This window comes from Solanum pennellii, chromosome 12, assembly GCF_001406875.1.
Source record: "Solanum pennellii chromosome 12, SPENNV200".
Classification (NCBI taxonomy): Eukaryota; Viridiplantae; Streptophyta; class Magnoliopsida; order Solanales; family Solanaceae; genus Solanum; species Solanum pennellii.
The window spans coordinates 1,105,438-1,120,977 of record NC_028648.1 but is presented as its reverse complement, the minus strand read 5'-3'; the positions used below and the strand labels follow the sequence as shown (position 1 = coordinate 1,120,977).

Sequence of the window (15,540 nt, the reverse complement as noted above, 5' to 3'; positions counted from 1 at the left end):
TTAGGGGGGCTGGCCAGGGGGAGGTAGGAGTTTAAAAATAAAAATTTGAAATTGAAAATATTTTTTTAAAAAAAAATTAATGTTTTTTCCAAAAAAAAAAATGTCATTTGAAATTGGAGGAGAGTTTGGAAAATGTTTTCCTTAATTTTTGAAGGAGAGTCATTTTTCTTAATTTTAAGGAAAATGAGTTGATTTGGAAAATATTTTCCAAAACTTTTGCTCCAACCAAACATGAAAAAATTGAAAAACATTTTCCAGAAAATGTTTTCCTTCGTACCAAACACACTCTTAATAATTAGTCCTTTTATCACACGACTCTCAAATTTAACATGTAATAAATTTCTATAAAACAAAGTCAAAGTATTTAATTATTTGCCTCATATTTTGTGTTGCTTCAACCATATCGAGGGGGGGGGATCTTATTCATTTAACTATACTCATTGTTTCGACTAATCTGGATTAATCAGAGTAATGATTTGTACTTTGTTGAAATAAAGGCGAATTTAGAATTTAAATTTTATGAGTCCTATAAGTAAATCTCACTTTTTTTTTCTGAATTTGTACGAGTAAATTCTTTGAGACTTTTGATCTTGGGAAACTACATGAACAAAAATAGGTTTAAATTTTTTTGACAACAGGTAAATTAGGTGTTAAATTGACCAAGTATTATGTCGTTGTTAAGTGAATTTTTTTAATAAAAAGCCTTAAGATGGGTTGCTAGAACTTGACGATAGAGTATACAATAAAAAAAGTTATTTCACGCAATAAAGAACCAGCTTTTGTTGTTGGGAAAAGCTCTCAATAACCGTCAATATTGGTGTTTTAGGGAAGAAGAAATGTGGGTCTCTTTTCAATTTGGTTTGATGTTGTCATGTGTCGGTTTTTCATCGATTTTAAGGTGTGTAAGTTTGATAGAATAATTATGTATTTTCTCTAAAATAAATATTAAACTCTTCTAATGTTAGTTTGTGGCAACTTAATTAAATTACATATAAGTTTTTAATGGCCATATCACTCTACGTTGTGTTTACCTGAAAATATTATAAATTAATTTATTATTTAAAAAAATAATTGATCACGTATAAATACAATTAAAGACCGTAATATTGGATCCGTTAACGAATCTTTTCATATCTAGTATGTGAATAAAGGCCCCTAGCACTCTGTCAATACTTGTTTGCTTATGCACATATAGCAACAAAACATGTTACTTTGCAATTGTGGGCTCCATGTGTGTTTGTAATTTATTTTGATCGTTTTTATTTGTTCACTTTAATTTTTATAGGTCTCTTAATATAAGTATATCTACCCCAATATTTAAATTAACGAATATATAATCATACATCTCGAAAAATAATTTGGAATAAGTAACTAGAAAAAAATGTGAAAGAAAAAAAGTTTGATATGCTAAAAGCGAAAAATAAAATATATTTTTTAATATAGTGGACAAATAGACGTAAGTGGTTGGAGTAGATTTACTCAAAAATTCGAAGGACAAAGAACTGTTTTTTCTTTAGCAATTTCTTGTTCTTTTTTTTGTTAACATAAAAATAATAAAAAAATTGCTTGTCTGGTCGCATTTCCGAATTTTTTATTTTAGTGTTTGATTTGTGAATAAAAATATATTTTTGAAAAAACATTTTTTTAACATGTTCTTTTTTTTTTTTTGTAATTTTCATTATTCACATAGTATGCACATATATTAAATATTTAACAACAGTTTAGGCTATGATTTTGGACATTGTTACATGACACTTACATTAACACAAAAAACAATAAACTTCATTATTTATTGGAATAATGCACAAGTACCCCCTCAACCTATGCCCGAAATCTCAGAGACACACTTATACTATACTAAGGTCCTATTACCCTCTGAACTTATTTTATTAATAATTTTCTACCCCTTTTCGGCCTACGTGGCACTATCACTATCTTGTGGGCCCAACGATGGTTGACTTTTTTTTCAAGCTAGTATCACGTAGGCGAAAAGGAGTAGAAAATTACATATAAAATAAGTTCAGGGGGATAATAGGACCTTAAAATAGTATAAGTGTGTCTCTGGAATTTCGGACATAGATTGAGGGATACTTGTGCATTTCCCCTTATTTATTTCTTAAGATATAACTAATGTAATATATCTTTAGCTGTTATCTAATGATATTAAAACATTTTTGCGGTATTCAGCCAAACCCCACAATGGAAATATATTTCTATATGTTGCATAGTGCAACATGCAATTCTTCATGAAAGCTCCAGTTATTTCCTGCACATATTTATGAAGTCAGATTAAAAACTTCTTTATATTAACTAATCGACGAAAAAAGCTCAGGACATGTCATCGAACTTTCAGAAATGGCTCAGTCATGCCATATGTTAATAGTTGGGCTTTGTTTATGTCATCATTGGGACACAAAGTCCACATTTCCGCCACTCTTCACTGAAAGTTCCATGACATATTTGAGCTTTTCTCGACTAATCAATATCAATCAAATATGACCAATTCGACTAAATGAATCATCTATGGTTGCTTCGTTTTATTCCAGTCTATTTCATCCAATACTTAACAGCATGTTCTTTTAACAGTCGAAGAATCTTCTCCTATGATTAGCTTGTAAATTACAGTGCAATTACCTGTTGTGGGAAGTCACCATCTTCCATCTGAGAATTAATCAAAAGCCTTGCCGCACGGTGGAGGGGTTTTGGATCTCTATCAGCCTGTCCAAATAGGAAAGTATTGTGACTCATTGTCACTCCGACACGGTACATAAATTCTGGAGGTGTCTAGATGATCATTTTATAAGTTGAAGTGTTCAAATGACACAATGGAAACGAGTTGAAGTGCGTAGATGTGCACTCACATAGTTGTAGTGCTTACTTGACAACTGAGACCGAGTTTGAGTGTTTCTTTATGTATTATGCTTTTACTAATAGTAACAAGGAATTAACCTGGCCAGAGTGAATCAATCCCATCAATGCCCATGCAGTTTGTACAAGATTTGAGTGTTCTGTTTCAAGCTCTCTATATACCTGTTTGATCAAATACAAAGCTAAATCATGGTTATATTTTCCAGTCATCTTTGAACTCTTCTTAGCAGTAAATATGCATGCCAATAGAAAACTTAAAGACTTAAAATATTCAGTATTGGAATGAAACGATTCCAAATGTAGTAGGATGCATGTGCAGAGTTCATATAACCTACTATGTTGCAAGGACTCCCCAAAAGTGCTGTTGCAGATCGTCCAAAAATGCACTACTTTTTGGTGGATGTGATGCGCACCAAGTGAAATACGGAGAAACATAGCATATAACTGACCTTACAATGCACAAATTGAGACATTGCTGTAGTTATTGTTGTTTTACGTAGCTTTTGTTCTTTTACATTACCTTGTCGGGACAAGAATGGTAGCTTTCTCCCCAACCACCATCAGACCTTTGTCTTTGTAGCAAAAATTCAACGCCTTTACGGACAGCTGCAGAGTTGCTGTAACTCTTGCCAACTGCAGCAAGCCCTCCAAGAGCAAACCAGGAAGCGTATGTGAAGCACACACCCCAGAAACCATACCTGTTGACATAGTTAATCATATCATATGCATTGATAGAGCAGAAAGTTCAAGGACTCGCAAGAGAAATATCATATACCATGAACCATCAGGCCTCTGTACATTTTCAATATATTTAACAGCATTATCAATGAAATTGTCGATCTCCGTGGTTCGGTGTCCAGGGTATAGCTTCTTAAAATGAACAAGTGCTTGTATTGATGAGCCAGTGCACTCAACATACCTGGATTGACATGTAATCAGTGTGAAGCTGTAAAATGGAGTCTAACAATGGAAAAGGCTTATGGGAAATAGAGAAACTAGGGACAAAATGTTACTCATGCTCGATGACGACGTCCTCAAATATTTCAGTAGGATTGAGCAACTGGAATATAACATAACAAGAAAGTTAAATTTTTAGGGTTTGGATTACTATAGAAGAAGTTGACTGTTGTTAACAACCATTGAATGAATCTCAAAGTAAAACAATTATTTTACTTACCTCCAAATACTTTGAGGCCCCTGCAGGCTCCCATGCTGCTAAACCGCCATTTTTGCTCTGCAATTTTATTTAAAATGGATTTTGATATAACTAGAGTCTAGAAATGAGCCAAATGACGAGTGACTAGATTTAGAAAAGATGAATTTATAACACAGGTAGTCATGTATTGGATTCTCTATTCGGTGTAAGATAAAAGTCATGTATTAAAATGCACTCAACATGTACATTTCTCGTTTTTTTTACCTGTAAGGAAAGAATAACGTTCACCGAGTCATACAGTCGTGCAGGTTCCATTGCCTCACCAACTAATTTAGATGGCATTGTAGAGAAAAAAAGGCAGCACTAGTGAAACAGAATTAACAAGTTATCAGGCAAATCTATTAGCATTATCATCTTACTTCTTTTCAGTAATTACAAGAAGTTGGAATCTTATTTCATTGAGTAGCTAGATACCCTTAATGCTTCGGCAGTGGTATCAGATGATTGCCATCCATAATCTTGATCTGAAAAAGTCCACGATCCTTTTGAAATATGCCGATACATCCCTCTAAAATCACCAGAAGGATTATCCTTTACCTAGCGAGAAGTCACTTACATTAATAAGATCCATATTTTGAAAGAGCAGTTATGCTCATGATTTAACATACAACCTGAGATTTTTTTATGAAGTCGTGTCCTTTTCTAAGAGTATCTGATATCTCATCATTCATCTCACTGGCCAATAGTGCTTGAATAGCAAAACTAGTATCCCATGATTGACTACCGCTATTCTGCAATTCAACAACAAAACTCCCCAATTTCAGTAACAGTTGTTTGCATCACTTCACAATAGGAAAAGGAGCTAGCCTTCTATTTTACAAACATGTATTACGTGTAAAAGAGATCCTATTTCGTAAATTATTGTGGTTTGTGGAATAGTATAATGTCCTTGCTTATAGAAAATAATTTATATCTACCAACCTGCATTTTCATCCCATCTTCAGCTACCCATAAATAATCTGGAACCCGAGCAAGATGTTTTTTGAAATAACTGCCATTTGGATCCTCAACCCAACAAGCAAGCATACACAGTACCTACACCATACACGCGTAACATAAGTGTCAAACGATTGAAGTTGTTAAGAAATGCAGGTATTTTGTAATCTATCAAAAATGAAAAAGTTAGTCGTACTTTATTGACACATTGAACGGTGATGTATCGACTATTCTCGTCTTCATAATGAAGATGTTTCATAGTAACCTCAAGAGCTTTATTTTGTTGGGCTTTGTGGAGGCTTGTGAGCCGGCCCGACCCATTACTGAAACCCTAGGTTAACCATTTGGTTTTCCTATAAATATGATCCTTGTATTTGTAATTCCAAGTAGTAGCACAAGTGAAATAAAATCCTCCTGTTACAGTCGTGGAGTAGGGAAACCGAACCACGTTAAATTCTTGTGTGTCCCGTTTGTGTTCTGTTTCTCTTTTCTCTAGATTATTTGTGTGTGTTGTGTGTTTAATTCCCAACAATTGGTATCAGAGCGAGGTTTCAACAACATTGTAACACAAACTGTGAGAAATTGTCACCTAGGGTTCTTGTGTGAAGAACTGTGTGCAGGGAGGAGTAGCCGCCGTTACCGTGTGGGTAACCTCAAGCAGCAGCCGGCTAGGAGAACCGCGCAGGGTGCGAACAGCCGTCGTCCGTGTGCTGTCCGTCGCGCCGTTCCAGTGGCCGCCGCGTCGAGGAGCCTCAGATCCAGCCGCGAGCGTCCAGATCGTGAGCATCGTCCAAATCGCCGCCCGCTGTCTGTAGACGCCGTTAAGGGAATTGCCGAAGTCCTTTGAGATGGCAGAAGATGGGAAGTTCCGAATTGAGAAGTTCGATGGTACAGATTTCAGTTGGTGGAAGATGCAGATTGAAGATTTGCTGGTTCAGAAAGATTTGGACGTAGTGTTGGGTGACAAGCAAGGAAAATTGTCTGATGCAGAGTGGGCAGTTTTGGATCGGAAAGCTATGTCAGTTATCCGACTCTCGTTGACCAAGAATGTTGCGTTCAACATTCTTAAGGAGAAGACAGCGAAAGGCATCTTGGAAGCCTTGTCTAACATGTACGAGAAGCCATCTGCAGCAAACAAAATTTTTCTGATTAGAGAGTTGGTGAACACAAAGATGAAGGAAGGCAGTTCAGTTACCGAGCACATCAACTCATTGAATTCGATCTTAGCCAGACTTTTGTCAGTTGGCATTAAGTTCGATGATGAAGTTCAAGCTTTACTACTGTTATCATCATTGCCTGACAGTTGGTCCGGAACGGTTACAGCAGTTGCCAGTTCAGTGGGACCTAATGGATTCACCTTTGAGAAGATTCGTGATCTCGTTCTTGGCGAGGATGTCAGAAGAAGGAGTTCTGGAGAATCATCAGGTGATATGCTAAACGTCGTCAGAGGCAGAGGAAATAACAGAGGTAGTGGGAGCAGGAACCGAAGAAGGAGTCAGTCAAAGGCTCGGGATGGCTCAGGTGTAACATGTTGGAACTGCAAGGAGGTGGGGCATTTCAGGAATCAATGCCAGAAAGACAAACAAGTCAACATTGCAGAAGACAGCGTCAACGAGGATTTGTTTATCTGTTGCGCGGAGAGCAATGTGGATTCCTGGGTCATGGATTCTGGTGCTTCTTTTCACGCTACCCACAGCAGTGAAGCATTGCAGAATCTGGTTATTGGAGACTTTGGAAAGGTAAGGCTTGCAGACGATAGAGCTCTTGATGTTACGGGCATGGGTGACATGGTGCTGAAGACGCCAGTCGGTTTCTGGACCTTGAAGGATGTCAGAGTTGTTCCAAGCTTGACGAAAAGTTTGATTTCTGTTAGGCAGTTGGATGAACAGGGACATCATGTGAAGTTCGGAAATGGGCAGTGGAAGGTCGTGAGGGGCAATCTTGTCATGGCTCGTGGAACAAAAAGAGGATCGTTGTATATTGTCGGATTACCGTCTGAGGGAGTGACCGTCCCAGTTCAGAAGAAAAACAAAGTCCGGTTCACAGAATCTCGTGGGCAGAAGAAGGTTGTCTTTGCAAGAAAGAAACCCAGAGCCACAGGTCAGATTCAGGATGAACGAGCAAGGAAAGGTTCAGGAAGACCAGTCAGAGGCGTTTGTGGCAGTGGGAGCACCGGCCGTGCTTCAGCCAAGGCTCCTAGAAGACAGTGGGTCAAGAGAACCAGTATTCCAGCTGTTGATACGTCTCCAGAAAATTTCTTGCTGAGTATGGAGAGTGTTTGTTCTCAGGGAGTTCTAGGATCCGGCAGTTCGTGTCTCAAGTGGGAGCCGGTAGGGACCGAGGACGAGTCAAGGGCAGTTTCAGCCGTGACTGATGTGTTGAAGCTTCGGGGAGCTTCAACGGGCCTTTCAGTTGACTGATGAGAAGGCCGCTGTAGCAGGAGAGAGTTGAAAAAGATTACTAGACATACAAGTGTTCTAAGTGGATGACAGTTGAAATTCTTCAAGCCTCCAAGTGGGAGATTGTTGGGCTTTGTGGAGGCTTGTGAGCCGGCCCGACCCATTACTGAAACCCTAGGTTAACCATTTGGTTTTCCTATAAATATGATCCTTGTATTTGTAATTCCAAGTAGTAGCACAAGTGAAATAAAATCCTCCTGTTACAGTCGTGGAGTAGGGAAACCGAACCACGTTAAATTCTTGTGTGTCCCGTTTGTGTTCTGTTTCTCTTTTCTCTAGATTATTTGTGTGTGTTGTGTGTTTAATTCCCAACATATTTCTCAGCTTGTTGAAAGGCCAACGAGTCAATAAAGGCTCGTAAAAAAAGTAGAGAGTGTCCCACATCAAATCCTGAACCAGTGGATGAGGGTAATAGAGATCCTCCTGCAGCAACAAGTTTGTCTTTGATCATTTGTAGAAAATAGTATGATATCTATACTAACTTCAACACTAGGGACTCATTTGATCCGTAGACAAAGTTTTAGAGGGAGAAATTATATCGAAATTTATGTCGAGATTATTTTTCTAATATCGGTAATCAAAACGACCCTCAATAGTCATACCTTTGCACATAGATGGCGTACTCTTTTCCAGTTGATTTCATTGTATGGTTGATCATATAACTCTTCCCTCAATTGCAAAATGAGAGGTGTGATTGGACCAACAAATCTCTTACCATAGAGATAAGACAGTGGCATGTAAAATATTCGACTGTAACACCACATTTTTGCTACATTTAAATTAAGAGTCAAAATACTTGGAAGATCAATATATCGACACTAACAGAGGATGGAAACAACCAGAAAACATCGCATAGCAAATCCTTAAAATTAATATTTACAACAAAATGAACTGAATTTTAGGATGTGTATGCATAAAGCAATAAAAAAAATTGGCCTACCTGGATGCATGGGAAGAAAAGAAGGAAGAATATAAAACTCGGGAGGAATTGGATTGGTTCCTAACCACTCAAAAGCTCCAAGAATCTGAACGAATAAGAAGGAAGATTTATTAGCAATAAGAAGACAATAATTGTTGGCTCCTAGTTTTATACCGGAAGAACTTGTGAATATGTGATACAGTTGTACCGGGTGAAATATCCTTAAGGATAGTGTCTTTCGCAGAATCAAGTCATCTAAATGATAACGTCAATTAACCAACCATCCACCATAAGTGCAGAGGAATATATGTAGTAAATAACGAATAAGTTCAACAAGCCTAATGTTCTTGACACTAGAATTTAAGCAAACTACTAAATTTTGAACCTATAAATTAAAAAATGTAATGTGTTCAATGATAAGAACCTAAACGTTGAATCCATCAAACACAAACAGATTAATAAACATTGCACATCGATAGTGTAAAAATTTTGTACCCTACAAGTGTATATAACTTAAATCCTACTATAGTATATATATTCTTCTAAAAAAGTTACTAGGATAATTAATCATACCGAGAGCCATATTTTCCCCGAAGAAGGAATCGCAGTAACGCTACCATGATCAAGAATCCATTTCCTCGCTCTAGCACACGCATTGCTTTCGCCACCGTCTGGTCCTTCTCCAAGGATCCTCATGCAAATATAACTCAGAGCTGTACAAAACATTGTACTGTGACCTTCTATATGCAACCCCCATCCACCATCTTCATTCTGAATAATACAGAATTCCATCAGTAATTCCGAGCTTTTTTAAGATATAATACATAAATATGCATTTTAACTTGGCATCGGCTGATATATACACCCTTCAACTTTGAGCGTGTACAAATAGACAATTAAACTTGTATAAAACCAAACAAGTGGACACAAACATCCTACGTGTCATAATACATGTAGGACGCCACACATTAGTTCAGGTATATGTCATGCGAATTGCCACGTAGAATGTGTGTACACTTATTCAACTTTATATCATACTCGCCGCACTAAGCTCAGCTAAAACCAAGTTAAAAGAGCACGTTTATGTATTATACTGGCAACTTAAAACATAAATTCCAAGAATTTGAAAAAGAAAAAAAGTCATTGTGGCATTAAATCATATACCTGGTGACAGTATATATAACGAAGAATTTCCTTCCTATGTTCAGCTGGAAATACAGTATTAAGATGCCCAGTGATATACATACACATAACCTGAAACAATTTTGGCTTTAGTTCACCCATTTTATCAAAAGAAGTTTACAAATTCAAACGAAAAAAAAACTTACGAGAGGTGGAAGAAAGAAGAGAAGTCCGGCATTTTCAGCAGGCCAATGTCCATCAGTAGCCTGTAAAGCTGAGAAGAAATGAACAGCTCTACGCAATGCAATTGTAGCAATTTCATGGCTAATTTCTTCTCCTTCTTCTACTTTTACTGCTCCAATTCTCTGTTTGAAATTCTTCTCTCTCAAAAACTGCACAAATATCACTTGGTCAGTTCCGAAAAGAATGACGTACTAATTACTTGTTCATTCAGGTTCGCAATTTCGTATAATCTGCGGAATTATAAACTCTAATTTCTAGTTATTCAAGATTAAAACACCGAGATTTAAGTCTTCTACAGTGGTTCAAGTTCTTCAAATTTGTTAAACAAAACCTACTCACAACACTCTCTTGTAAATAAAGATTCTTGTTATACAATCTTACGATTTTTCGCTCAACTCACACCACTCTCCAAGTTAATATCAAAACTCTCTCAAACCTCCTCATCGTGTTTGTTCTATGCCTCTTTGACACTTTGACATTCTTCAAAATATTTATTTAGACACTTGTGCTTCTTACAAGGACTTTGTTGTATCAAAGAATTGATTATATTTCTTTTAATATCTCTATAAGAAAAGTTATAACATTCATTTTTCTAATATATAAGAAAAGTTATAACATTCATTTTTCTAATATAAATGTATATAAGTTAGATATAAAATTCGAAAAATTAGATTTTGAAATACTTTAGGTGTATATTTTAACTTTTCACTCAGTTAAAGCTATAACATACATAAGACACTCAATCTAGGTCTCGACTACATTTAAATCAATTTTTTTCCTTTTTTTTTTCGGATTCATATTAATTGTGTTTGTTGTCATGATTTTTCATGGAATATGTGATAATACAAACTTATAGGTGTTTTTAATAATTTTTATATCATTTTTTAAAAATCATATATTTGTCCCAAAATTTATAGCCTACACATGACAAAACTTCAACTAAAAATGATCGAAAATTTGTGGCCTTATGGTCGAGACGACACTAATAGTTACTAACCTGCATTCTCCAAAGAAGATCACTATTAGGCTTAACTTTGTAACGATTGTTCCAAAAATGTTGACGTGCCTCTTCGATTTTGGCTTTTTCTTCTATTGTTCCAGCATTTGGATCGAACTCCCATATTTGTCGTCCAATATAGTTATTTGTACTATACAAGTATGGATCATCTTGTCCTTTTGCAATCTTCAACTTCTACATCTTTTTAAGTTACGATCGATGATCACTTGAGCATTTTTCATCCAAGATTATATAATATATATTGATATATAGATATATAGATAAAAGTCGTAATTTTTTTAGGCCAAATTCATCGGTAGCCACCTAAAGTTGACACTAATTTTTACTTGGACATCTTAACTAAGCTTCGTTCATTTTAAACACCTCGTGTCATGTCTCGCTGTGTTAATTTGACCCTTTCCATGATGAAATAAATTATCCAAGCTTATACTCTTTCCATGATGAAATAAATTTGACAATGCCACGAACAAAAAGTGTCATTTGTATGCCTTATTACATCATAATCACGAAAAAAGTTCAACTCAAATAGATAAGCTATATAAGTTTTATTTGAAAGATTGAGACTCCATATTATGTACTAAAGCAACAGTTTTTTATTGGCATAATACATAGATTTGCCCTTAAACTTGGCTTCAAATTTTAAGTATGACCTCAAACTTTTACAGTGCACAAATACACTTTAACTATCCTATTTTTTTATAAATACACACGCGAATCCTACATGGCAAAACGCGTGTTATGCACGTTTTCTGCGCGAGTTATGACTATTTTAAAGGCCCACAACGGTAAAAAAAAAGCAGAAATGACAAATATACCCTTAATGAATTCCTTTTATATATATCTTTATATTTCCAAATTAAAATTTACCTAAAATCTAATTTCTCTTTCCTCCTCTTTCAAATCTAAATCTTTTTCCCTCTTTAGAACAATTTGTGCTCATATTTTGTGTAAATGGCTTCTAATTTTTTTTGTCATTGTGGAAAAAGAGCTATAATGAAGATTTCTTGATCCGCAAACAATTAATTTTAATTTTTTTTACTTCTTAAATGACGTGTAACTTTTTTTTAAAATAATGACGTGTAAAATATTTAATTAGTTGGCAGTTATTGAGTGGCTCACTAATACACGTGGGCGCGATTGTATTTCACGCTCTTTGGGTCCAAAAATCGCGTGTGTATTTATAAAAAAAATAGGGATAGTTAAAGTGTCTATTTGTGCACTGTGAAAGTTTGAAGTCATACTTAAAATTTGAAGCCAAGTTTAAGGGCAAATCTATGTATAATGACGTGTAAAATATTTAATTAGTTGGCAGTTATTGAGTGGCTCACTAATACACGTGGGCGCGATTGTATTTCACGCTCTTTGGGTCCAAAAATCGCGTGTGTATTTATAAAATAATAGGATAGTTAAAGTGCCTATTTGTGCACTGTGAAAGTTTGAGGTCATACTTAAAATTTGAAGCCAAGTTTAAGGGCAAATCTATGTATTATGCCGTTTTTTATTTGCATTGACCCAAAAATCGAGAAAAAAAGGTGGAAAAAACCCGAAAAAGATCAACCAAATACATTATCACACTCACTAAATCAAGCATTCAAACATCAATCTATTCGAATAAAACGTTCTTATCTCACAACATTCAGAAAGCGAAAAAAAAAAAGCTTCTTTCTTTTGACACATTTGATGAGGAAGGGGCGGGGAGAGGGGGGGGGGGGGGGGNTATTAAAAGTGGTTATTTTTTTTAATTATTTGGTTAATGAAATTCCACATGTCAATGAGTCATTTGTTAGTTTTTTTCCTACTCAAAATTCATCATTTAATAATTAATTTTTCTATATATGTCACATGTCTTTATTTAATTCGTCATTTTGACACGTCATTACACACACCTAATAAATTTGGCAGATTATCGGAAAAATGTTAAAATGACACAGTTATACATGACATGCAGTGTCTAAAATGAACAAAGCTTAGTTTAAATGTCTAAGTGAAAATTTATATTAAGTTTAGGTGGTCACTGATGGGTTCTCCCCTTTTAGTTTATAAATTTCATATCACTTTCTTTTCTTCTGCTTATTGTGTTCTTAATAAATTATTCATAAATATTACTCTTCTATCTTAATATATATATATCAAATTTCAAGAAACAAACAGTTTAAATTTAATCAATATTTTAAATATAAAATTTTTCTATTTTTTTGAAATTAAACTTATAGATTTAAAAACTACGTAAAAGATATTATAAATTACATGATTGAACATTTAAGATATATGAAAAAAAGATTATGATAAAATTTTAAAAATTAAAAAATACTACGTAAATTAAGATAGAAGAAGTAACATATTCTTTTTAATACAAATACAAATTTTGAGTTAAAAATTATTAAATTTTATCCTACATGTAGATTGAAATTATTTTTCATATTTCTCACTTTTCTATCAAGAGGATGACATGATAGATGCTCTAAAGGTTTCAATAATTTTTCATGCAAAGTAAAGATAAAAGTGATCACAAAAATATTATTATTTTTTTATTAAAAAATTAACACACATAAAGATTAGAGAGATAGAAAACTCACCAAGTTTGGTAGATTGAAAGAGAAGAAATTTATAATGGAATTTGAAAAAAAAAAAGTAATATGCTCAATTTTAATACTCTCTTATATATATAGAAAAAAAAAAAAGCCTACAGTTAGGAGTTCAACTGTATTATTAATATTTTGGGTCCTTGCTGACCTTAGGTATTAATGTATTAACCTTATTAGATATAGAATAAAGTAATTAGTCTATAATATAAATAGTCATATTTTTATTCATATGTAAAAAAAATAGTTAAAAATCATAAAAACATATATTATTTATATATTATGATACACTTTAAAAAGCCGAATATAATTTAATCATATATGAAAATTGAAATAGATAATTTGACTATACATAAAATAAACATTGACTAATTAATTGTGACCGACTTAAAATCTCTTTTAAATCGCCTCAAATTTTAGACATGAATAGCTACTCACATTTATGCCAAATTCTAATTTATTTTTTTTAAAAAAAAAAAGAAAGAAAAACTACATTTGAGCTTTAACTGTATTATTAATATCAAAGTTAAAAAATTATTAATTTTTTGGGTTAGTGCTCAACATTGGCATTACCCCTACTATATATATAATGCTATTAGTTTATAATAAATATAATCATTTTTATTTACCTATAAAAAATATCACAAGTTTATATATATATATAATACTGATTTAATATCAGTTAAGCGAAATTAATCCGATATATTTTCTATAATTATAACTTTAGCTATAGAGAATAAAACATAATGATCATTAATCACCTTATGAGCTAACTCAATATTGGCCCCTAGGTTATGTAGTCTACCCTCTAAATGTCTAGGTTTGTGTATCGAACAATGTTATAGACTCAAATTGGTTGAGGAAATGAATTATCGTTTATTCATTATCATCATATAATCTTAGAAAATTTTCACTGTATGAACTAGTTTAGTTGTGATCTAAAATTCATTTTCTAAAACACTAACAAAATAATTAGATAAACACAATCTAAAATATCCTGATCAATTATAAACCAATATAATTTGACTTTTGTGAACTGTGTCTACCACAAATTTTCTGCTACCTATGGTTGTAGATCATAAACATTAAAAAGGTGTCTCAATTAAAGAAAAATATGAATGGGAGGTGATCAAAAGGGACACATTACATCACATCACAACCTCAACTTATTGAGGATATTATCCAATATAAAAAGGTACGGTAGACGATGATTATGATTGAAGAGTAGTAAGTAGTCAATTGTTATCGCACTTCATGTGTAAGGAGGCAGAGAGCTAACCTCCTCTTTGTTTCTCCTTTATACTAATATTACTTAGCAATCACATAGTTTCTTTGTCCTTCAATATTGGTTATTACTATCTATTGTTGCTTTGCTTCGTATCCTCGTGTTCCCCCTTATGTCTTCTGTAAGAACGAGAGGGATGGGCTCCATTATATTCTCATGATTTGTTTTGTCTTATGTTTTCCCTTATGTTTTCTGTAAGAACAAGAGGAATGGGCTCTCCGCTAAAGACTTTTTCAGATATTCCCCCCTATTTTTCATCATCAGTGGAAAAAATGATCAATGGAGGAGAAATGATGGCATTGATAATTGTTGGACAAGCTCAAGACCATTACCTAGATGCAATCACCTCAGTGAAACTCAAAGATGATATGTTAATCGAATCTACCATTAATCTAATGTTATATATTTAAACTTTAAATAATGAAAAGAAAGAGTAATCATTCTATCAAATGCATTCTTAAAGGTGATATACAAATACAAAGAACAAAAAAGAAACACATAAGCAAGACAATTAATTATTCCTTTTTGATATTGTCTTGATAATGAAAATTATAACAAAATCTAATGTAACAATCAATCTGTTTTTTAACACAAAAAAAAATTCTAAACTAAAAGCAAGTTATAAACAAAGCAACAATTCAACTATATAAGTAGAAATAAAGACCATGTTTCAGTAATTGAATGATTATCTTTCCTCACGACTGCATAAGGGAGATCTCACAACTTTTCCCACAAATTATAACATTATTTCACCAATTTAGAGCTCCTATACATAAGGATTGTAGGAGTAGCACATAAGACATTTTTCTAGAAGAGTTAAATTTATAGGACAAAAATTGAAGTATGTGGTCACATAAAAATCTGAAAGGTCAAATAATATATATATATATAT

The 15,540-nt window shown here is 33.8% G+C and overlaps 1 protein-coding gene across 2 annotated transcripts; it reads right to left on the bottom strand.

The window, feature by feature from the left end:
• Nucleotides 1-2,002: 2,002 nt before the first annotated feature.
• Nucleotides 2,003-13,411, bottom strand: LOC107005696 (beta-amyrin synthase-like). 2 transcript variants are annotated; one of them, XM_027913320.1, is made up of 20 exons: nt 13,358-13,411; nt 10,761-10,961; nt 9,727-9,912; nt 9,563-9,652; nt 8,972-9,169; nt 8,420-8,504; nt 8,082-8,248; nt 7,797-7,902; nt 5,217-5,299; nt 5,006-5,119; nt 4,696-4,815; nt 4,499-4,621; nt 4,289-4,387; nt 4,046-4,102; nt 3,882-3,928; nt 3,644-3,787; nt 3,389-3,566; nt 2,950-3,030; nt 2,635-2,718; nt 2,003-2,266 (listed from the first exon to the last, which is right to left on the bottom strand). In XM_027913320.1, the coding sequence occupies exons 2-20, from the start codon at nt 10,764-10,766 to the stop codon at nt 2,144-2,146; spliced, it is 2,091 nt and encodes a 696-aa protein (XP_027769121.1). In that variant the 5' UTR covers nt 10,767-10,961; nt 13,358-13,411; the 3' UTR covers nt 2,003-2,143. The 2 variants fall into 2 exon arrangements, with proteins under 2 accessions (XP_027769121.1, XP_027769122.1); XM_027913321.1 differs by lacking the exons at nt 10,761-10,961; nt 13,358-13,411 and adding an exon at nt 10,145-10,288.
• Nucleotides 13,412-15,540: the final 2,129 nt, after the last annotated feature.